The sequence below is a fragment of the Poecilia latipinna genome, unplaced genomic scaffold (genome assembly GCF_001443285.1).
Source record: "Poecilia latipinna isolate Pla-1442-1.1 unplaced genomic scaffold, P_latipinna-1.0 Scaffold229, whole genome shotgun sequence".
NCBI lineage: Eukaryota > Metazoa > Chordata > Actinopteri > Cyprinodontiformes > Poeciliidae > Poecilia > Poecilia latipinna.
In genome coordinates, this window is record NW_015112845.1 from 131,818 (window position 1) to 155,167 (window position 23,350).

At 41.5% G+C, this 23,350-nt stretch overlaps 2 protein-coding genes across 4 annotated transcripts in view; both read left to right on the forward strand.

The window, feature by feature from the left end:
* Positions 1 to 23,350, forward strand: part of LOC106947208 (GRAM domain-containing protein 3-like) — a 116,623-nt gene that overhangs the window by 77,069 nt on the left and 16,204 nt on the right. For 2 of the 3 annotated variants that reach the window (XM_015032039.1, XM_015032040.1), the window contains exon 1: positions 22,879 to 23,189. The exons of the other annotated variant lie outside the window; for it this stretch is intronic. In XM_015032039.1, coding sequence (XP_014887525.1) covers positions 23,095 to 23,189 — 95 coding nt within the window. In that variant the 5' untranslated portion in view covers positions 22,879 to 23,094. Of the gene's footprint in view, positions 1 to 22,878; positions 23,190 to 23,350 lie in introns of those variants that run through there. 3 annotated transcript variants of the gene reach the window in all.
* LOC106947207 (zinc finger protein 703-like) lies at positions 742 to 9,863 on the forward strand. The gene is made up of 3 exons (XM_015032038.1): positions 742 to 881; positions 4,583 to 5,377; positions 7,033 to 9,863. Exons 2-3 carry the CDS (start codon positions 5,135 to 5,137, stop codon positions 8,560 to 8,562), a joined length of 1,773 nt encoding a protein of 590 aa, XP_014887524.1. The 5' UTR covers positions 742 to 881; positions 4,583 to 5,134; the 3' UTR covers positions 8,563 to 9,863.

The following is a 23,350-nucleotide window of genomic DNA, read 5'->3' on the forward strand; positions in this document are numbered from 1 at the left end:
TTTTGAAAAAACTCTGCAATTTCTGAGAAGTTTTTTACTCTTGGAAGAAATTGGGTTTTTTTTTTTTATCCTTATTGAAATAAATGTATTTCACAAAACTGAAATGGAAACGCTTTTGTTGCATCGCAGGAGTCACGTGATCAACAGCCAGATGCTGCTACTGCCGAAAACGACAAAGAAGACGACAGGAAGTGGTAGGAGGATGATGATTTGTTTTGGAGGGTTTGCACAGTGTGCAGCTGGCACTATCAGAGTTTTCACAGCATCACACAGTTCATAAAAAGTTGTGTGTCTTTCTAATGTAGCTCTTTTGTAAAATCACAGACTACAGTTTCCCCAAAACACCTCATACTTAGCAGCTCACAAATATAAAGGACCGTCTGTCTCCTCTAATGGCTCATAGATGAGGGTTAACGCTGTGCCTGAGTTACGTATATATCTAATTTAAGTGTCTCTGTCGTTATTTTTAAAGACTTCTCACTTGAACAAGCTTATTAATGTGTGATGGTGATTTTATTTCTTATCCAATGAAAACACTGCAATCGCAAAATCGTGTTTTGTCGACATGAGCAAAACGGAGACAAAGATTTGCGCACGTTCGTAACAGAATCGCAGTGGAAAACTTCTGTTTCCTGACGGTGTCGGGTTGGTTTGGATAGATTATTTGGCTCTTGCAGACCTGGTAAATACATGTCCACATTTTTCCTGTTTGTTATTGTTTATGGACTTCCTGTCCACTCCTCATATCGCAGTCCTGTCTTCTTGACAGCCGCCGTTGTCTCCGCCGTCTCCTCGGCGCTGCAGACTGTGACCTTGTTTCCTGATTAGATGCAGCTCCCTCTGCCTGCCTCTTATCACACGGACGACATTGATGGATGGCTGTAAGTAGCCGCTCTGCTGTTTGGGACTAGAGGTCAAGGCACCAGTTACACTAACCTAATGTTGTTGTTTTCAGGGGGGTTTTCCACCAACCTAATGCTTATTTCAGCTCATTAACAAGACTGGCAGTGAGCTGGGGAAGGCAGTTCTCTTAATAACAAGAATCATCTCAAAAAGGGATCCTGCTTTTATACAAGTATTTATTTATCTCCCCCTCGCTTTATGCTTACAAGTCATTGCTTTTGAAGATTAGGGAAAACCGCGCACCAACGTCTTGCCAGCTAACTCGCATTATGCAGCCGTTTGCCCACAGGTTATGAGGGATTAGGACTGATTTCGCACTCAATTGATGCTGCAGAAGGGCTGAGAGAATCAAAGCCCCCCAGACTGCGGCTATTTTGGGCTGCTGCTAATAGTTCTTGTCAGGCGTAATTTTTAAGTACTTTAACCAATTCATTGTATAATTAGGTTAGCAAAATTAGCTCATTGCGAAGTCAGTCAGCAGCCGGTAATGCAATAAAGTTATTAACATTCCAGATTTATGTAACCACTAATATAGAGGTGATCTGTCTTTATCACATTTTTCTTTACTCGTACAAAAGCCATAAATTAATCTTAAAAATTTGAGTTGTCTGTGACTTGTTCTGGTTGCTCAAATTATTATTATTATTTTTTTTACTCTTTGCGGTTTAAATCAATTTCGAAGAGAGAGACCTAAAATAAAATAGTACAATATTAGCTTGTAGAAAATAGAACTTCAAATGGTTTACAGTGACTTGCAAACGTTTTCATATTCCTTAAGCTTTTTTAAGCCTTTTGTTAAGCTACAGCCATAAATCTCAACGTATTTTATTTGGATTTAACTCCAAGACACAAACATAAATTAGCAAATGGTCCCTGCTTTTTACATTTTATTTTCATAAATAAGACAATGAAAATGTTTTGGGAATGTAGTTAATCCCAAAATTATTTGTGCAAAATTTTAATTTAAAATACATTTTTATTGAACCGAGAGGTTCATTCCTGCTAGGACATATTATTACACAGGCATTTCTCCAAAAACAATAAGGAGTCTCAGTTAAAATACAAACATATCTGGTTTTATTTGTGTTTTCTGGCGTGTCAGGAATCTTTGTTCGCAGAAGTTAAGCCGTGATAAGTGTTTCACATGTTTCCTGGTATTTCTGTTGGATTATCTCCAAGTTTAGGGCTTCAGGTCTCTTTACCATCACCCCTAAATCTTTAGTTTCCTCTCCAAATTCTCTATCAGATTCAAGTCAAAACATGTTTGTCTAATTAAAAAATTACTATAAATCAGAATATTCATATAAATACGTTCAGGTTTCGGGCGTTTATGTGTTTAATACGCAGTAAGTCAAAACTGTAACTCCTGTAAATTATGTATGGACATAGACTTTCAAGTCTTGCCATAGATTTTTTATTTAATTTAGCCCTGAAGTTTTGACTGCGTCATCCTGACAAATGAATTGAAATCTATTTTTGATCTCAACCATCCCAGCCACCTGTGTGTTGTAAACGCGTCCCTGCATGAACACAGCCAATTAGAAATGATTGCATTATGTCCTACGCATGGTGTCAAGTTCTGCAGAAGACTGCTAATGGCCTTTTTATCCAAATCAGGTGCGTGGCAACGAGAAAATAATTTAACGGCTGGTCAACCCTGCGGTTGTGGACCTCTACCTATGGCTTCTGGCAAACTTTAAATATAACGTCTTGTTGACTTTTTTTTCCCTAGCCGCTATACTTCTCCTTTCCCTGTTTGGTTGTAGCTTTTTTTCCCTAGCAACACCTTTGCACAATTTTACACTTACCCCCATAGATGAGGTGAAAAAGTTCTAGAATTTAATCAGATGGGAAGAAAAACACAACAGAGGCTACACCTCACCTTGTGAGTTGTAACACCAGCTATTGCGACCGTTTGTGATAAAATACGAGCATCTGGCCTTGTAAACTTTATTAGTGTTTGCCCATCGAGGCCCCGATCCGCTCACTGAAAACACTGCAAGATGACTCATGTGACTTGTTTTCCACAGCTCGCTGTGTCCTCTGCACAGTTTGGGCTCACAAAGAAGAATTTCTCTTTCATAAGAGGTTTGAAAATTGCGTCGGTGAAAGTCCTCTCTGACTCGTAAAAGGTTTGATCGTGAAAGACGTTGGCGGTACTTTTGGTTTCACAACGGGAGGTTTGATGGACACTCAGCCATGATGATGTACAAATATAGTTGCCGTGAATCCCAAAAATAAGATGTTCTGCAGTCTTTGGTGTAGTAAGATACTTTTTTCAGCATAACTGATGAGTGTTTTCCCTTCGCAGCAGTCATTTCTCATGAGCCGTTAAAACTGGATTGTTCAAAACTCTTTGAAGAAGCCTAATCTTGAATTTCAAAGAGCAAGTGTACAGAAAAGGCAGCATATCTTTTTAATGCTTTCCAAAAAAGTGTTTGCCCATCCCAGAGCACCAACACTGCATTGGTGAAGGTTTTGAATGACATATGTCCCAATGTTACATCAGAAACTTGTGTCTTGGTTTTACTGGATCCCAGTGTTGTGTTCACTTGCGAGGTACCTCAAGGCTCCGTTCTCGGGCCACTTTTATTCAACATTGATATTATGCCACTCGCTCAGATTATACAGTGCTCCAACTTCTCAGGCAATATGTATGCTGATGATGTACAAGTTTCTTTTTCTGCCACCGTGATTCAGAAAGACAGGAGTCAGGTGTTATCATTAACTCATACCTGAATATTAGTAATGAAATTAGCCTACTGCTACCATAAAAGGCTTTGGGAATAAATAGTTTCCTAACAAAACAAGGCTCAGAAAAACTGTTGCCTGTTATTATAATCATTGGGTTAAAATATTGAAATCATCCATCCATCCATCCATCCATCCATTCATTCATTCATTCATTCATTTATTCATTTTCTTTACACTCTTGTCCCTTAATGGGGTCAGGAGGGTTTCTGGTGCCTATCTCCAGCTAACGTTCTGGGCGAGAGGCGGGGTCACCCTGGACAGGTCGCCAGTCTGTCGCAGATATTGAAATCGTGTCTTCGAAAAAAACATAATTTTCATGTTCTGTTGTCCTTCGCGTTTTTAAAGTGTATTTCATGTTTTTGATGTATTGGTCATTCTTAACACATACCTGGGCTTACAGTTTGTAATTTTTGCATTAGCGTCACATACTGATGTAGGAATCCAAACACAGCGGCTTATGAGACCGTCAGTCCATCCATCAAGATCTCTTAGCCATGTTGTCAAACAAGTTCTAGTTGAGTGACGGCTTGTTTGTGCAAATGCTGTATGCATATAGAAACAGTACATAGGGTGGCCTGTTGAGCAAACTGGAAGTTGTTAAATTTTCTAATTGCACAAACAAAATTTTCAGTTTATACTAGTAGAAGAAATAAGATAAACAATATTACAGTAGAAACTTGACACAATGTTTACTGTGATGGTTAAAGCAGAGTAAAACCTGAGCTCTGTTTTTTTTTTTTTATTGAGTTTATCTCAGTGATATTTTAACAATGTTGTTTAGGCAGTTTTTAAATCTGTTTCTGAGGGTGTAAAATTTATATATATATATAGTGTGTGTGTGTGTGTGTGTGTGTGTGTGACATTGAAAAATGTGTTGATAAAAACACATTCTTTCTAACTTTGTTTTTATTTCCTTCTGTCACAGGCGATCATGATAAAAAAAAAAGACAGACATAAATCAAAGGAGTGAGAATTGTCACCTTGCGCGTGGATTAGGCTCCGCCTCTTACGCACGCTCTCCCCGCCCAGCTCATTCCTGATGCGGGCAGACCGCGGCTGCTGCGCCTCCAAGTGCGCCCGTCTTGAGCAGAGAGCCGCAGAAGTCCGGCCGGAGCGCACGCACTGGACCAGGTCTTCTCCAGCCTTGGATTCTACGATCTTTTAACGCTTCCATAGAAAAAACAACAACAACAACAACAACTGTGCTGCATGTTTTATTTTTATTTATTTTTTAACTTGTGTTTGTTTCATTTTTCCTCACGGATCTATATTTCAAGTTGGATACATGAAGATGCTTCCTACTAAGTAGCGCACCGGGACCGGGGCGTCTTTTTCTCTGTCCTCCGGGACATTTGAGGGACTCCTCCCGCTGCGTTTCTGCTTGGATTTCATTTATACAAAACATCTCGTGAGGTGTGGTGTCGAGGGGGGAAACTATATCGCGCATCACCTCCCGAAAGCACCGGCTTTATCTCCAATGAAATATCAGCCTTCGGGACCAGCTGCGGATCGAGTTAGTGAGCGGATTGAACTCAGCGACACCACCGAGTCTAAGAGGTCTCGCCCCGGCGCCGCGGTCTCACTGCTGACCCCTCTGGACCCTCTACGGCAAGCGAAGCGGCTTCCCATCCGGCTGATCAAGATGTTGACGGCGCACACCGGACACTTGCTCCATCCGGAATATCTACAGCCTCTAACGTCCGCGCCAGTGAGCATCGAGGTATTTATTGACTTTTTTATGATTTACAGATGGTCGCTTTGAACTGCAAGCCTTTGTGTGGTTTCACGGCGGCGATGAGGGAATTGATTTAGGAGAAGGAAAATTGAGAAATGGTCCTTTTTTGTTGTTTTGTTTTGTTTTTTATCCAGAATGCATACTTCTATTGTGACTGCAGTAAAAATATAAAAATGAAAAAAGGTTCCGTGGTTTTTAAGATAACCAAAAGTTTATGTACCTTGAAAAAGCAAATGAAACTCACAAGATTAATCGGCTGTCTGCCGATTTGCAGCTGATGCAAATTCACTTTTACCTCCAAAACACTGGAGGCTAACCTTTGTCTTTACTCAGTCCAGAAAAAAAGACATGTAAATTTAACTTCTTTTTTTTTCTAAGCCTAACGCCCCTGTCCAATTGTCGCCCAAGTAGTCAAACTATAGACTGATCTTTCCATCAACACCATCCACCTTTAAGCCACATTAGACGACTCTATATCTGCGTCTTCTTATTATTTTACTTTGCAGCTGCAAAGTAGATGGCTGGTCAAGTTTTATGTGTGTGTGTGTGTGTGTGTGTGTGTGTGTGTGTGTGTGTGTGTAGTTTCAATAAAATGCTGCTTGGGGGAGGAGGTCTGGGTCAGTGTTGAAACAAAATAAACATCACAGCCAGGGCTTGATTGAAGATAATGTGGGCCCTGGGCAACAACTGGTTTTGGTGCCCCATACAAACACACATAAATTACTTTAGATTAATCAACTTCAAAGTTCTGTTTTTCCTTTTTTAGTGTTTCCACATCTTTGCATCTGTTTCAAAAAGAGTTTGTCAGAAACGTGGCATCAAGTCTAAAAATGTCTAATAAAGTATTTTCAGTAGCTGTGCCAGGCCTGAAAGTGAAAGAAAGAAAAGAAACAAAGAATTCATTGAGCATGTTCCAAACGATGATTGTTGTTGTGACGTCGTCTTATCTGCATAAACATTCCACATATTAAAGCACTTCCTAGTGATGTTGACTTGTACATATTTTGGGAAATTATACAAATTCTGCATTTGCAATAATTTCATTCATCAAAACAAGGGGAAAAAAAAGAGGGGCTCTAAAATCTCAAGGCCCAGTTTGGACCAGAATGCAGCTTTACTCCGTCAGCAGAGAAGTCTGCAAATGCCAGGTGATGTTTGAATTAAAAGCTGAAGAGCAAATGTCTAATGCATAGAAATGTGTTGTTCAGAGTTTTAAAATATCCTTCGACATCTAGGAAACTACATCTGTCGTTTCTCTATTATTTGGAAATTTCTTTAAAGACCAGTATGTCATTATGTGCTACAGCCATATTTGTAAGCACAGAGAAACTCTGGAGGGTTAAAAACATTTTCTGTTTTTAACCCTCCATTGGTCTTAAGAGACGGCTTTAAACCCTTTACACAGTCCTACAGGGTCGCACTGACTCCGTGTGCGCTTTTATGAGGTTCTTTTTTTTTGTGTGGTTTTGGAAACTGACGGTCTGACAGGACAACTCTCCCCTTTTCCTTGCCGGCTACCCGTGACATCTGCTGCGCTCCTCCTGAGCTGCTGGAGGGTTAAGGGATTTAAACCACAGTATTTTATATGAAACTAAAGTTCTCCTACTCATAATAACCCAAATCTCATGCTTTTTTTGTAGCTGGATGCCAAGAAGAGTCCACTGGCCCTGCTGGCTCAGACCTGCTCTCAGATTGGTAAACCGGACCCTCCTTCTTCCTCTAAGCTCGGCTCCTCCTGCAGCCCGGGGGATAAAGAATCCAGCAGTCGGTCGTCGTCCTCCAGCCTGAAGCTGGGGGAGCACCGCCCTTCTCTGGAGGACAAATCTAGCTTTAAACCCTACAACAAAAGCAACGTAGACTGTCGCAGGGATGGTGTTACCAGCAGCTCCAGCGGTGACAAAGTTGGATTCAGGGTGCCGAGCAGCAGCAGCTCAACCACTAATGGGAATTCAACCAGCTCCCAGCAGTCCTACCCATCCCACGCTTCTTCGCCTAGCTCCAGAGGCACCAGCACCCCCCCAGGACAGGCTCAGCAGCATCAGCATCACAAACAGAGCCAGTCTCCCGGTGGACAGCCCGCCTCACAGTCCCAAACTCTTAGCTCTGAACCCGGACGCGAGCAGAGCAGCCCCACCAGCACTTCCACTAGTAATAACCACAGCAATCCAAAAAAAGACGCTGACCTGAGCAAGGCGAGCGCAAACAGCCCGCACCACGCGAACTCCAGCCACGTCCGGGCGAGCACAAACTGCAGCAACAGCAGCTCTGATGGCGGTTCCAACCAGGACGTTGGCGGTAGAGCCGAGGCTGCCCAGCCTAGCCTCGGCCCTGAACACGTCACGCCCATCTCTCCTTACAAAAACAGCCAGCCACTCTTCCCCTTACCCTCTTCCAATATGGCCTATCATGGATCTGTCATGGGGGGTTACGCGGGCTACCCATCCCAGTTCCTCCCAGGGTTGGACCCGTCCAAATCGAGCCTGAGCATGGGAGGAAAACACACGAGCTCCAGCCCTCTGACAGGCGCCTCCCCGCCGTCCTTCATGCAAGGCCTTTGCAGGGACCCTTACTGTTTAAGCTACCCTGGTGTGTCTCATCTCGGCAGTAGCAACTGCAACTCCTGCATCCACGACCCTTCCTCCACCCTAAAGTCGAGCTTTCCCATGGTGTACCCCTCCCACCCGCTTCACTCCCTCCACCAAAGCTCCTTGTCGTCCAGCGTGTCCCCCTCCCTGTCTCATCCCCTTTACACGTACGGCTTTATGCTACCGAACGACCCCCTTTCCCACGCCTGCAACTGGGTGTCCGCTGGAGGGCCTTGCGACAAGCGCTTCGCCACCTCAGATGAACTTCTGGCTCACCTTCGCACCCACACAGCTCTGCCTGTGGGGATGGACAGTAAGCTGCTCTCCGTTTCCTCGTCTGGACCCGCATCCTGCCACTTGCACCTCCCACACCAGAGCAGCCCGGGCTCCCTCCCAAGTTCTCTGTCGCTCAGGGCTCCCCCGAGTCTGGGCTTAGCTCGCTATCACCCCTACAGTAAGGTCCATCTCCCCTCTGGGCCTTCCTCCATCTCCCTGCACTCTCTGCCCACCACTGGCCCTTACTATCCCCACTACACTCTCTACAGTCAAAGACTTGGATCTGCGTCAGCTCTTGGATACCAATAGAACACAATGTACTTATGTGTTTCTCAGAGTAGTTTGACATTTTGGGGATTAATCATGTTTTGCTTTCTTGCAGAGAGCTTGGGTGAGAAGCTTAAAATGGCTCCCATGCACCTCTTAAATGTGAACCTATGGGCAATTAGCTTAGCTTAGCACAGCACCTGGAAAAGTTGTTACACTAGCTGTCCTGGCCTCAGCTGCTCTCTGAATCTCACGTGAAATGTTGTCCAAAAGGAATAATTCAGCTGAAGCAGTAATTTTTAGTTTTCAAACAACTTTGGGAAGGAGTTCTGAACCAACTGATGGAAACTTTAGATAATGTTTCTAATTTGACTTGTAAAATTGCTCATTTCTGCTTATTTTGCCCATTTTTTTTTCCAGATTAAAAAAACATATTTGAACATATTCAGCAGAGCTGAGCTGTTTACATAGTCAAGCTAGCTGTTTGCCTCTTTCTGAGCTAAGCTAACTGGTTGCAGCTTGTAGCTAGTTGGTCAGGAAAACAACACCTTGCTCTGCCAGAAAGTCAATAACCACATTCCCAGAAATATTTTACTTTAAGATGAATTGTGACAACTTGCTGCTTCTTCTGAATTCAGAAATGACTTGGAGACACTTTTCTCTGTTCTTAAAAGCATCTCCGCTGTCGGTTTGAACTTTTATCCACGAGATTTTTAATAAGATTTCTCTTTCCAAATTCAAAGGGCATGCAGACCTTCTGTTTTTGCACATTGCAAGAGACTTGACTGCCCTGAGGTGATCTACCGCTCTGTGCTATTCTGGAAATTGATGGTTGTGCATAAAAGCTTTCAGCAAACAGTGATGATTTAGGAAAGAAAAAAGCTAGTGTGTGAGGGATGGCTGCTGGCTGCGGCCACTGGCTTCAGTTGCCTTCTCCCTGCAGGAGACGCATGAAAGCCTGAAATGTTGCACACATTTAACCGGCCCAATGTTTTGCTTTGATTCCTCATGCCTCTTCCCGCTGATGATGTTTATTTATTTCCTACAGGATACCTGGCTTTAATACTTTCTATGTATTCTCCTTTTACAGTAATGTGAGCGGACATGTTGGAAAGGTGTTAAAACTGTGTCTTAACACTTTCGTATTGAATGAATGTTAAAATCACATCTTGTTCTCAGCTTTTTGATTGTTTTTTTATTATTATTATTTCCTCAACAAAATGAATAAAACTGAGATGTGATATTTTTTTGTAATATTGAAACACCCCGTGGTGGGGCCTCGAGGGTGATGCGGTGAAATGGGAGCTCATATTTTGGTAAATAAATAACACTGAAGACGTGTATTCTGTTTTCATTTCTGGTTTGAATCGGTTGAACTGGCAGGCTAGATCAGGGTTTTTTAATTAAATTTCTTGCAAGTTTATAAGGAGATTTTGGCATCCTCAACTAGCTTAGCTCTAGGTTACTTGGAACTGAACATTAGTCCTAAAGAGGCCAAGACTAAAACGTGTTTCTACCTTCTTAAAACACCTCAGATCTCAGAAACAGTGCAATTCCTTGAGTAAATGCAATTTTATGAATCTTTAATATTGCCTGGATATTTTCATTTGCAGGTTCCTTATGCAAAAACCGGTCATGGTTTACACAGGAAATTAAGATTGGAGGGGGTGCACCACCAATTATCACCCTGCGTGAAACATGTACTGACAAGGAACAATCTAAGGTTTGTTTGTTTCTTTGTTTGTTTTTTTAACTCAGTGACTACCTGATTACCTACCTGCTTCAGATTTTAGTGGTTAAGTTTATGGATAGTTTATTTGACTGACTGTATTGTGACTTCAGTATGTTTGACGTAGGATAACCATTGGTGACGCACTCCCTCCAGTCTTAAGTTCCTGTCTAAATAAACACTTTTTATCCAAAGTAAACGTGAAAACTGATCAAAGTCTAGTTTGGGGGGATTTGAGTAGAAGTCCGCTTCAGTCCAGACCCTCTTGCTCTGGCGAAATAAAGACGCCTAGAGGAAAAGATTGCCGGTTTGAATATTTTCATTCTTCCGTCATTAGATCAAGGTGATTACCTCTGATTTATTACGGCTGTGAAAGCACCGAAACACACACGCGCACACACGCACACAGACACACACAGAGCTTGATTTGCAACCCCAGCCAATCCACGTAACGTCAGGAAATGTACATAAACCTGTTGAAAAATATTTATGCCTACAGTTTAAATGCTTTTAAAAGAAAAGCGGTCTAGATGACTCCTGGGAAGACGTAAATCTTTATGAGCCAAGCTGTCACTGAGATCCGGATGTTCGAGCTGCTATTTTAACCATGAAGGATCCCAAATGATGGATGGCTTTTGAGAGTACTTGACTGACAGCAGTGAGTGCACCTTGGTGTCACCTTGAAGCGAACACATCCAGATGTAACGCTCTCAGATCAGGTGTGACAGGCAGACCCACGAGGTCCCGATAAGGATCAGAACCACCTCCTGTAGGTGTTCACGGCAAAGTCCTGACAGACGGACGCTAAAGTTGCCACGTCTGGCCTTGTGATTGGCACCGGTGATATAATTTCCTCGCAACGTGACACCCTCGGTGAAGTATAGATGAGCCTCGCTGGTCACTCGCGACTCTGACAAGACAGACACGGAGGTCAAAGACAGCCCGTCTCCGCCGTAACAAGAGAGCCCGCTTCGGTTACCGTGGTCTGAGACGAGGCTGTCGGTCGTCTGGGTTCAACCCAGGGCCAACAGAACTTCTGGGCTCATACCGAAGGTTTCACATTGCATCCTGAACCTGATTGCACTTAGTTTGATAAGTGTTACGGATGAGCCGGCAGCTGCCAACACCGCGTTCCTCATCTCTGTCTCTGTCAAACTTGAAGTTTTGACAAGAGTTGAAATGTTTGTTTTTTTTCCTCTGACTTTTCAACTCTTCAGATGCATTGTGTCTCTGTATTTACTGTTGCAACAAACGTAGAGCTGGACAGTGATGCCACCTGTTGGTGACTGCCGATACATGCTCACTGTAGGTCGAACCCGAAACAACAACCCCTTGTTGTTTGACATCATCTCTTTCACACACAGGTTTGTAATCAACTATAAGAAACCAAAGATTTTGTTTGTTTCTGCTGGATGAGAGCTGGAAACAGTGGCGCGAGTGTTTCCAGCAATATGGAGTTGGGGTCCTAATAATCTTTACATTTTATTTTGTAATTTTGACACTAGTGACAAAGAAGTTTGAATTTAGTTATTTCATAAAGACAACAGTGTATATTAATCAACATAAATACTTCATGTAAACATACCAGATTTAGCCAAAGAGGCAAAATTTCATCTGTCTCCTAACAGGTGGATGGGAGGGATTAAAAAGTATAAAGTTAATATGCATAACATACATGAACTATAAAATATAAAATTTACATCCTCAAATAATTTGAAAGATTGTGCATTTATTTTTAACTAAGGAAAGTATTCATTTTGTATTTATTTATGGGTATCGGTGTAAACAAGGGTAAACACAAATGCACACCACAGTTTTATTTTTAGTTTTTTACTTGTGAAAAAACAAACAAACAAAAAAAAAAACATGTACTCAATTTTTTTTCCACTTCACAAATGTGAATGGCTACGGCAAAACCAGGAACAATTTTCCCCTGAGGGCATTTTGAGTTATTTACGGATGCTGAAAGTAAGCTTTCCATTGATGTCAAACATGTGGTTTGTATTTAATAGAACATTGTGTTGTTCCGTCATTAAAAAAAATCCCAATAAAATACATGTATTTGTGGCTTTAAAGCTGTAATGTGTAACTTTTATTAAAAAAAAAAATTACATATTTGCTTAAACGGTCACCGTGTTGTGATAGTTTTGTATGAAACAGATAACCAAGCTCTTCTGCCTTCTCCTAGTGCTAACTAGAAACAACCAATCAGAGGCAGGAGGTGGATCTAATGCTGTCAATCACACTTGTGTATGTGCCATGTACTTCTCCCCATAGCAGGGGGAGAGCCTGTCGTGAATGTAGTGACAGTTTTAATAAACACATTACAAATATATATATTTTCTATTATAAAAGTTACACACTGCAGCTTTAAAGTGACAAAATACCAAAAAGTTCAAGGAGTATATATTCTTCTGCAAGGCTACTTCACAAATTTTACATCCATCCATGTATTAATCGCCAATCAGCTCTGAGTACTCGGCTTGTTCCTGCTGAAGAGAAGCATTGCCAAAGCCTGATTCTGCCACCACCATGTTTCAACATTAATTAATGTGTTACGGCTCCAGTGTTAACGGTAACTCCAAAACGGTTAATGCCCTCATGTTACCGTTTAACACCAGTGCAGTATCTAGTGTTAAAACATAGGATTCTATTTACTATTAACACGTTGCCTCTCTGTCTCTACTCACCTGCAGTCAGTTAGCCAATCAGCCCAGGTCCATTGTTCCACATTCACTCTCTCAGTACTTAAACACTTCTGTTCCTCTCACTCCTTGCTGGTTTCTTCACATCCATTCCTTGTCGTCATTTTTGGATTCCTGTGTCGCTCAACTCTGGCTCCCTGTGTTCCTCCATGGTTTCCGGTTGTAAGTTTTTGTTCTTTATTTGTTCATTAAATGCCACGAAATCTGCTCAGTGCCTCCGTCTGCTGCATTTGTGTCCAGCGACAAACTACATGTCATGACGCAGGGCAGCCAAGCTGTTTTTAAAAAGAATATTTAAAAAAACATTTGTGTATATTTGTGTATGTCGTACCACCATCACTTTCCTCTGTTTGACCCAAAATGTTTTGCTCAGAGGCAAAACCAGTTGTGTAATAAGGGAGGAGATGGAGGTTTGAAGGCTGGTGGTATTATCCGCCTCCCGCCTGCTTGGTCTGAGTGAGTTCTCGGTACAGCCTGACAGCCCAGATGATTAATGATGACAGGACTGGCGAAGCTGCTCCTTCATTTCACGACTAGCCCTTAACCTCTCAATTAGCTCGAACCCGTGCAAATGGAAAAACAAAAAGTCCATCCAGAGGGTAATGGTTCGATACTTTTCCCCCCTCTTCCCACTTTCGCTCTTTAGAGATGATCAAAAATCATTAGGCGTGCTCCGAGATCACAAACAGCTGCCCCGATGTTTTCTGTGACACATGCCTCTGAGTTATACGGCCTGCGAAACCCGCTTCCCAGAAACGGACTCCTCCGCTTTCATTTTGTCCTCTCCCCAACTTTATCACTTCATCCATCATCCCCGGCTATGAGTGCTTTTTTCAAGTGGTCCAAAAATAAAGCGGACGCAGATGTCAAGCCACGCTACGCCGATGTTTCTAAACCGCCAGAAACCCTTCACTTACGTCCGCCCACATAGAAAAGTTGAAAACGCGTCCCCACAAAGCCGCCGTTGAACTCGGCTCATCCTGCTATTGTTCACGTAATAAAACCAGCCCATGGGTAAATCAGCAAAAGTTTTGAGCAGGTATCTTTATTCCCTTCCTTCAAAAAATAAAATACAACCAATCTACCAATGCATTAAAAGAAAGTTAAAAAAAAAAGAGAGAGAGAGAGAGATCTCAGCAGCATACACAAAGGCAAATGTAATTATGGTTTCTCTTCTAATGCGCAGCTGGTTTTGATCTGGTTGCGCTCTGAAGCTGCAGTTGTCAGCTCTCATGCATCACAGAGCCGGAGCTTAACGGTGAAACGTGCTTTGGCAGTGACCAACGGAGGCCTGGAGGCCAGCGGCGGCCGCCGGTGGGTTAGCCACATTCAGAGGGGAGGTGGGGGTGGGGGGTGACACCATCCTCTGTTTTCCGCATCTGGATCCCCGCGAGACCACATCCAGTCATCCCTTATGGGGTTTTTTCCCTCCTCCGCGAGCGCCAAGACAGAAAAACTCTCCGAAATACACGCGCCCGCGCACGTGGACGGGCTGAGGGAGTAATGAAAGACAGAGTGGGGGGGAGGGGGGGCAGCCCCACGGTGGCCGGGGAGAGGAAAGCTCGCATGGAAATGAGCAGGCATGATTACTCAAATACAGTCATTAAGGAGGAAATGTTGTTTTTCAAGCTGTCAGGATGATTAATGAGGGAGAGCAAATGCGCTCAAACGCTGTTGTTTAGTCTAACCAGCAGACCTGATCTCTGACGGTAACTTACAACAGACAGGATGTGTGGATGCATTTAGCGGCACATTAAAGCTGCACAAGTCCAAAGATCCAACACAGCGGATAAAAGATGCTCTCGAAGGTGATGTAGATTAATGAGTTAATGTCGATCGACTAACCTTTGATTGATAAGCTTCCATTTTCTAAGAACCCAGAGTTTTCTCTTGTATGAAGAGGTTTGACCATCTATCCATAACACAAAGGCTACAATTTACATAATATGCTGGATTAAAAAAAAACTTAAGGAACTTTTTGACTGTTTATATGTCAAAACAGAACCGCATAAAGTGTATTTTGCATCCCACTCCGGACTCTGTTTGGACTGTTTCTCTTTCTCCGCCATCTTTATTCCTGTATATCGACTGTATAAGGATGACCAGCAGCGCTCTCTACTGGACGGTGGCCAGACTACAACAATAAAAGGTTAGAGCGGAGGTTAGAACCAATTTGAATCTAATAAACCATTAATTGACAATTAATTATAAGTCGACTGAATGAAGAGGTGTGTATAAGTAGCTGCTAACTGATTATTTTTTATCCTGGACGTCTTAACTATGAAGGTCAGCTATATACACAGTCATCCATGTTATTTAGATTGGTACTCTTGGTAAATAGAAAACCTTAACTTTAATGTTTTTTTTATACACAGCGGTGGCCAGAAAAACTTACCTTTGTATTCCGCCAATAAATTGGCCCCTATTTTCTTAATTTTGAGTCGATACGTGCAGAGCTGCTAGATTTGCCAATGAATGTGGCGCTAGAGGTTTTGTGAAAAACTATTAAAAGAAAAATGTAATTGAAAATTGAGAAATTGAATGGAATTGTATTTCCCCATGGAATAAACAAACTTAATTTATTTTCCCGTTTTGTCAGTGGGAGATCATGTTACTCAAATAAAAGGGAATTTACTTAAAGGCTTTATTCTTATCTTTACCAAGGATTCAAAAAGTTGATATGTAGTTGACTTGGGGAAGCAAGAACCCATCACTCAGAAACAACCTGTGGTTTTCTGAACTGAAAACTGACTTTTAAATTTAAGTATAAAAAAACAAATCAGCCAGCTTTATGACAGATTGGATGCTGTGTAAAGAAAAGTGAAACATAGACTTGGACTAGGCCCCGGCAACACACAATTTAAAACTAATACATCCATCCAAATGTGATTACTGGTGAAAAATGCTTTTCAAATATGTCAAATCCTGATGAAAAACAATCTCGAGACGTCTTCCTCTGGTTTCTCTCATCTGCAACGCATCCATTCAGAGTGCATGTTATGCTGCAGTAGATCACCTGGTCTGTGGTTTAAGTGTCTGTGAATTCTAAAAAGGAAAAGAAAAAAAAATTGGCCCTCTCTGTGTGTTTTTCAGCCTGCCTGGTGCCAAAGGCCTCAGAATCTCCAGATGTTCCCTAAATCATGCTGGAAGGCAGATAAGAAATCCGCTTTCAACAGATGTCTTGTGCCTGGACTCGATGATTTATTAGCTATGAATGATGAGACAGTGCTCCAGTGTCTTGCAGGCCGACTGGCTTTTATCATTATGCAGGCAGCTGTGAATCTGGGTGACATCACGTCAGCGGACTGGCGCGAGAATGAGACGGCAACTCCGCTTTTCACATTTTTAAGTCTTCGCAAATGCAACGGATCCGAGGTGAACGGGCCTCTCTCTCTTCTTTTTTGTTTGGCTGAAGTGTGACGCAGAATGAGGGGAATGTGGAGCCGGAGCAGCAGAAGAGTTGCGTTGCAGCTGTTGTTTTCAGCTAAAACGCTAAAAATGATCGTTTTGACAAAATCATCTTGACTCGAGGTCGAGGGAGTTTTCAGGTCAATAAATGGGTTAAGTTAAAAAGTACAGCCCTCAGTAGAGAGGACTTTAAGTCAGCAAGCAACTTTATTTAGACTTAACATATAAAAACCCAATAAATAGTGAAATTTACTGCAAAAATACTAATAGCAGAGCCAAAGAAATGTAATATTTGAGCATAATTGATGGCATGCCAGCTAATGTTCCTGAAGAGAAAAATAATTGACAAGTTTATATTGTTAATTATTTATATTTTATTTTAATTTCAACACACTGTGGAAACGATGTGCATGTAAGCTCAAATTAGCTTAAATGCTACACTGCTGGCACAAAGCTATGTATTGCCTAACTGTTGCGCAACGCATTCAACTAGCTTCATTTTAGAAAACTACTTTTTAAGAATCATTGAGAAAAACAAAACTTAAGTTAACTGAATACTTAACAAAACAGAGTTAGCATGCTGGCGTTAGCTGAGCATTTTAGGAAATTGCTCAGTAAAAATGATTAAAATCATTGGAAAGAACAAAACTTAAGTTATCTGAAAACCTTTGGTTTATGTCAGGACTTTTACAAAACACAGTTAGCATGCTAGCATTCATGTAGCATTTTAGTCATCAGAAAAAGTCACTGGAAAGGGCAAAATGCAAGTTAACTGAAACCTTTCAGGGTATGTGAAGACTTTTACAAAGGATGCTGACCTACAGGAACACCTGTTGATGTCTGTCTGTGTATTAATGTCATTAAGGGAGAAAGGAACGGATCTGATGAGGTTCGTTGTTGTTTTACTGCACTTTAAAGCTACAGAGTTTCAGAGCAAACAAATGACATTGATGTCAAAAGGTACCGAACTGGGAAGTTGGCAAAAGCCGGGACAGTCCTGGTTTTCACGATACGTTTTCACCATCTAAAATGTCAGACTTTTACTCGGACAATCTCAGTGGTAAAAGGAATGGAGGTAAGGAGTATTGTACTTGGTCAGGGGGGTTAGCTTGTGTCTGACAGCAACAATGACTGACAGAAACCGTGAGGGACTTGGACAGATGAGAGCCAAAGGCGGCGGGCGAGAGGGCGTACGGGGGTCAACGCATCGCCTGTGCATTGAGTGTGGCCCAGCAGCTGTATGCATAGGGGAGCCCCAGCCTCCTGCTCTGCATGTCAGGGGCCGTGATTAATGACCCCGCAGGCCTTGCTCTTAACCCCCTCCCCGCTGCTTGCTCCATAGAAGTCACTGAAGCCACTTCTCGTTTTGGCTAATGGACGCAGCCGGGGTCGGACGGGCGCCCTGAGACGAATGCGTTCATGGTTTACGCGAGAAGACGTGAAACAAAAACCAATTTCCCCTCTCAAAAAAATAAAAAACCGCGCTGCATTCCGCTTTTGCAGGGCCCGTGTAATTTCAGGGCTTTCAGAACGATGATTTCTTAGATTACTGTGGGCCCTGTGCAGCGTCGGGGCTGAGAGGGCGCCGGTGCCTGTGTACTGGTTCCCAGCTTGTCAGGCAGCTGTCGAGGAGTGATTTATGACCACTAGACTCCAACCTGTCTTCACTGCCAGTTCGGTATTGTTACAACTGACAGCTAATGAGGCCAGACATGCTTTCAAGCAGAGCACTTAACAGGACTTCAATCTTCCCCCGTCACGAGTACCATTTTTTCTTTCTTTTTTTTGCACACACTCCTTCACACAACAGCCTCCTTTCTCTTTGCCTTCCTTGTTCTCCGTCTTTCCACGTTGCAGCCGTATGACAGGAGCAGAAAGGGCCTCCGCTGACAGAAGGAGATGTTTCTCAGAGAGAAATGGCAGCAGAGAGTTTCACCGTTCTCTCCCTCTAACATAATAGCTAGAGCTTTACGTAACCGAATTATCGACTCACGTTTTGCTTGGTAACTTTGTGCTTCGTGAGTCAAACCCTGTGTGCTGCTGTCGGTCTTGACCAGAATTCTGCAAATTAGATTTTCCTGGTGAAATATTGATTAAGAATAATAAATAATGCATAAATAATAATACAGAGAACTGTTCAGTTCACAATCTGAAAATAAAACGGATATGTCTACAAGAAACTGTATCCACCTAAACTGAGAGTCCTGGCAGGGAGAGAAATATTCAGAAAAGCAGCCAAGAAGCCCATTGCAACTCTGGATCAGAGATCCACTGCCTAGATATGGAGTCTGTCGACAGCATGAATCCTCAAATCTGGACTTTTGGAAATAACATTGTTATTAAAGGGGGAATATTATGTATTTTCCAGGCAGATAGTGTAATTTTACAGTACAATCAGCTAATTATGTTACCTCCCACTGTTATAAAAATGCTATATGCATCAAATACGACTTAAAAAAGTTTGACTTCAAAGTTGAATGCCTTTAAATTGGGCCTTTGTCTCTTTATATATATTGAGATCCTGCTGCAAAGCTCACAAAAGTTGATTTTACATGTCGCCCCTTTAAAATGCTGGAAGAGACAGCCAGTAGCGCTCGTGTTTGCAGTTTGCTGCAGGCCATTTAATGGAAACGGCAAACATGCGTTGGTCAGATTTGACCAAAATTGAATTTTTTTGGCCTGTGCAAAAAAAGGACAAAATAAAAAATAGTTATATGCCTGGGGAGAAAACTGACAGCACAACAAACCGTTGCCATAGTCAAGGATGTGCATCTTCGGCCAACAGCGATAAACTCACATTCTCCATCCAATCACACTGAGCTTGAGCTAATTTACAGGTTTGCTTTAAATGTTTAAACATAAAAAAAAAACAATGTTTGGACGCCGTTCAGTTTTCACTGATTCACCTATTCGTGGATCACTAGAACATAACTCCAAATTATTTGTGGGAAATTCGCCTATACGCTGATTATTTTCGTAAAGCGTAATATTTAAAAGGAAGTGCAGTTTGGCAAACTGAGATAACTAGCCGCGATGCTAGTTGACATGCTATTGGCTCGCGTGTGCAAAGCAGCCAATCCAAGACAGGCGTTTATCTTCCTTAGCACTGATTGGCTGTAACTCCGAGAGCAGAAATAAGGAAGACTGTAGATGTTAGCTTTTGTGGTAGTGCTAAGGCTGCTTCCGCTACGTGTATTAATGCACTTTAAAGTATATTTCATGTATAAATTAATAAATTAGGAGGTTATGAGTGTTACTAGAGGGGGTCTCAAGTATTCGCAGTTCTTAACCACCATTAAAAACTGTGGTTTATTACAGGCATGCTGCTGTAATTATGCTGAAATATGTTTTTAGAGACTGATAACCACAGGAGTTCAATATGACACACATTGAACAACCTCAATTAGAAAAAATGCTGAAAACAATTTATTGGTTTGTCTAAGTAAAGTACAGAGACGTTTGTGATCGTGAAGCGACTAAAATGTGAAAAGTGCAAATGTTAAAAGCAACAACATTTGAAACAAATTTGTTCCAGGTTTAACGATGACTCTTTTCCACAGTCTATATTAAAAAGGTCAATAATGTTTTCAAATAGCAATTGGGGAAATAAAACTAAATTAACATGGTAATTCCATGGCTGAAAAAAATACATTTACGAATAGTCTCACTACTTTGCAAAATTGTCAGATTTAAGGCACAGTTCTCTCAACGTTAGCTCTCTGAAAGTAAATTTGGCTCCTTGGGCCACAGAAGGATTTTGTAATGAAATCAAAGAGCAGTGGGAAAAACTCTTGGCTAAGGGAAGGAAGGGCTGGCAGGCATAACAATTATGCATAGCCGGAAACTTTTCAGCACCTCTTACTTTTTTTGGATGAAAGTTTAAGCCACAAATTGGAACTGACTTGAATATATAACTTAGATTCATAAAAACAGAGATGTGACACTGCTTTCTGAGTTTTGTTTTTACATTTTCCTCCCCTCTGGAGAGATTACTGCTTAGTTAAAATTATGTTTCTGACAACCGTACTGCTTAAAGGAAAAGAAAGTCAAATCTATTTTTCACTCATAAGGGATTTTCTTTTTTTTTCTTTCTGCTGTTGTTGTGTTTGTTCTTCTACCTCTTCCAAAGAAAGGCCTCTGGATTTTTCATGACTGATTTATGAAATGATACAATTTGATTGTAGTGAAACACTTTACAGTGATGTAAGTATTTTAGCACGGGTATTTTGTTCTAACATACATTAATCATTCCTGAGCTGTCAGAAGGCCACGCCCGCTCCAACACTCTGCAGCTCGCCGTGTTTCTGGTGAACTTTATGGCTCAACTCCTAACTCCGATAGGGGAGCAAAAGCCTTTTTCTGTGTGGAGGCTGATTTTAAAATTGAAGTTGAGGTCGTTTGTTTGTCAGGTGAAATGACGAACAAACTTGCGTTTGTGACACGTATCATCATCAAGGACCTCCGTGCCTCTTTTAAGCCGTAGTGAGTGAATCAGATTTAATCACATTGACTAAGCAACGTCGGTGTCAATGCATCCCATTTCTACTTCAATATAAAATCAGTCACAGGGTCTGTGGCAGCGTTCCCACCTATATGCCAGTGTTCCCTGTCAGCATGATTAATGGCCGCCTCGCTGGGTGCTAACTTGCATTGCATTGCAGGCAGAGCCATTGTCTCCTGGACACGGAGTCCTTACTGCCCTCTGTCCATGAAACCAGGATGTTGTTAAAAGGTGCAACAGCGACTCCTGGAGTCACGAGAAGAGAAACGAGGAACAACACTTTCAGTTTTTATTTAGGAAAGGTAAATGTCTGAACACTGGATATTTATAAACTTATATATAAAAAAACAAACAAACAAAAAAAAAACAGAGAAGCTATAAAATTATTTTGGACAATCAGATCTAAAAAATGTAATTGTTTGACTATAAAGACAAGTGAATACACCCCACAAATTCTAATAACCTTCAGGTTTGGTGTTGGCCAATTTGTATTTGTAAATTAGAAACAAATGTAAAAATTTCAGAAGTTAATGAAAATGTAGGAAATCATGTTTTGCTCTTATGTTAGACTGAACAATCAGTCTAATTGAAGATTTAGAAGAGCACACTCAAATAATTAATAAAAACATATTTTTAAGCACAGATGGATAGATGTACTGATCAAAATCGTTATTTTGCTGTTATGCTATTTTTTTTAAAAAAATTGATTGTAGAGCAGATATTTAACATTAGCATCTCATATTAGCAATTAGCATAATTAGACAAGTCAGCTTAAAAAAACAATATATATTTGATAAAGTAGACTTGGGGGTGTCGGATCACAGACCTGCAACTTGTCCACCTTAAATTAATCAAATGGCAGAATTACTTCCTCAGCAGCTCTACTCGATTTTGCTAATCATGTCAAAGCAGATGCACATTTAAATGATCCCGGACAAACCCCCTGTTTCTGTTTGTTTTTTTTGTTTGTTTGTTTTGTTTTTTTCTCTAAGGGAGGTTTTTGATATTAATTAGGGGGTGTCTGCATGTTGTTTATCATCATCGTGAAACTTTTTCAGGGGATTTATCATCACAAGACAAAACCCCCAAAAAGTCAGAATTGCTTTTTTGTTTTTTTATTTTATAATTTTCTCCACCGTTGGTATCACGAGAGCATCAATGAATATAATTACTTTTGAAAATATGATTAACTGTATGCCGTTTATTGATAAGAATCACACATCTTCATGTAACTGTCCTGAAGAAACTTATTTTAAAATTGGCAGGTTTTTAAGAGCAGTATTTGCGCTTGTGGAACCGAAAGAGGTTGCAAAAACTTTTTATCATAACTTTTAATGTTATCACAACAGATACCACAAAATATGATAATTCCTTAATTTTATTTGGCACAATCCTATTTTTAGTCGCTCTCTTATCTGTAGGGGCCAGATGCCAGTGGCTGGTGAGAAGCTAACATGTGTCTCAGATGCAAACTGTATGTTTTGGCTCAGTTTGAAACAACTAAAACTGTTGGAAATGTGGTTTTATGACTCTTACAAATGTGTACTGGTAGAATATTGCTTGTTTGGGGTCATTTGTCATAGAAGTTAACTTTCCTAAACAGGGTTTAGAGTAACTAGATGTGGTGAACGTGGAATTTGAGCTTTTTGTAATATAACATTTTTTCTGCAGAATTCATAAAAATTGTATAAAAAAAATTTGACTGATACATAATGGCATACCTGCATGGGTACGAAATGGTTTGATTTTAGCACCGGAAGGACGAAATGGGAACACAAAAGAGACTCCGACAACACACGAAACACGTATTAGTTATATTCTGCTGCCCCCTGCTGGAACTGCATGTGAAATACACTGCTACCTGATGTTTTAGAACATTTTAAAAAACTTTTAAAAGCTTACAATGACGCGAGTAGGAACACTCGTTCAAAACTCACACTAATATTTAGCACAAAATAATTACACTACATAAATGTTAGACTTTATAAGTCGGTGTTAGGACTCCGCTCTTCCCCGTTTCTCCTGACGTTGTTCCCGGCTGCTCCCTCCCCATTCTTCCCGGCTCCTCCTCTGTGCTTCTTCTCCGTCCATCGAGCCACCGTCCCAAACCACACGAAAGAAAAAAAAGGAAGAAAAAAAAACTTCCCAGACTTCCTGAAAATCCTCCGCTTTGCGAGCGCAGAGGGGAGGGAAACCGACGGTGGCGGACGAGGAGATATGAACCGTAAAGTATGGTCCCGATGAGCGAGCAGGCGGACGCACCTCTGACCCCGCTGTCCGCCGCAGATCAACTTCCCTGCAAAGACTCCCGGGGGAAAAGCTTGACGTGAGTCTGGATAAAGATGCCAGGCAGAAGGGCAGGCCTTGCTTCTTTTTTTCCCTCCTCCTCTATATTTGTTTGTTTGTTTGTTTGTTTCTCTCTCGCTCTCTTTTTTTTTTTTTTTTGTTTAAGTGGAAACGGTCACGAAATGATGGAAAACCCCTATT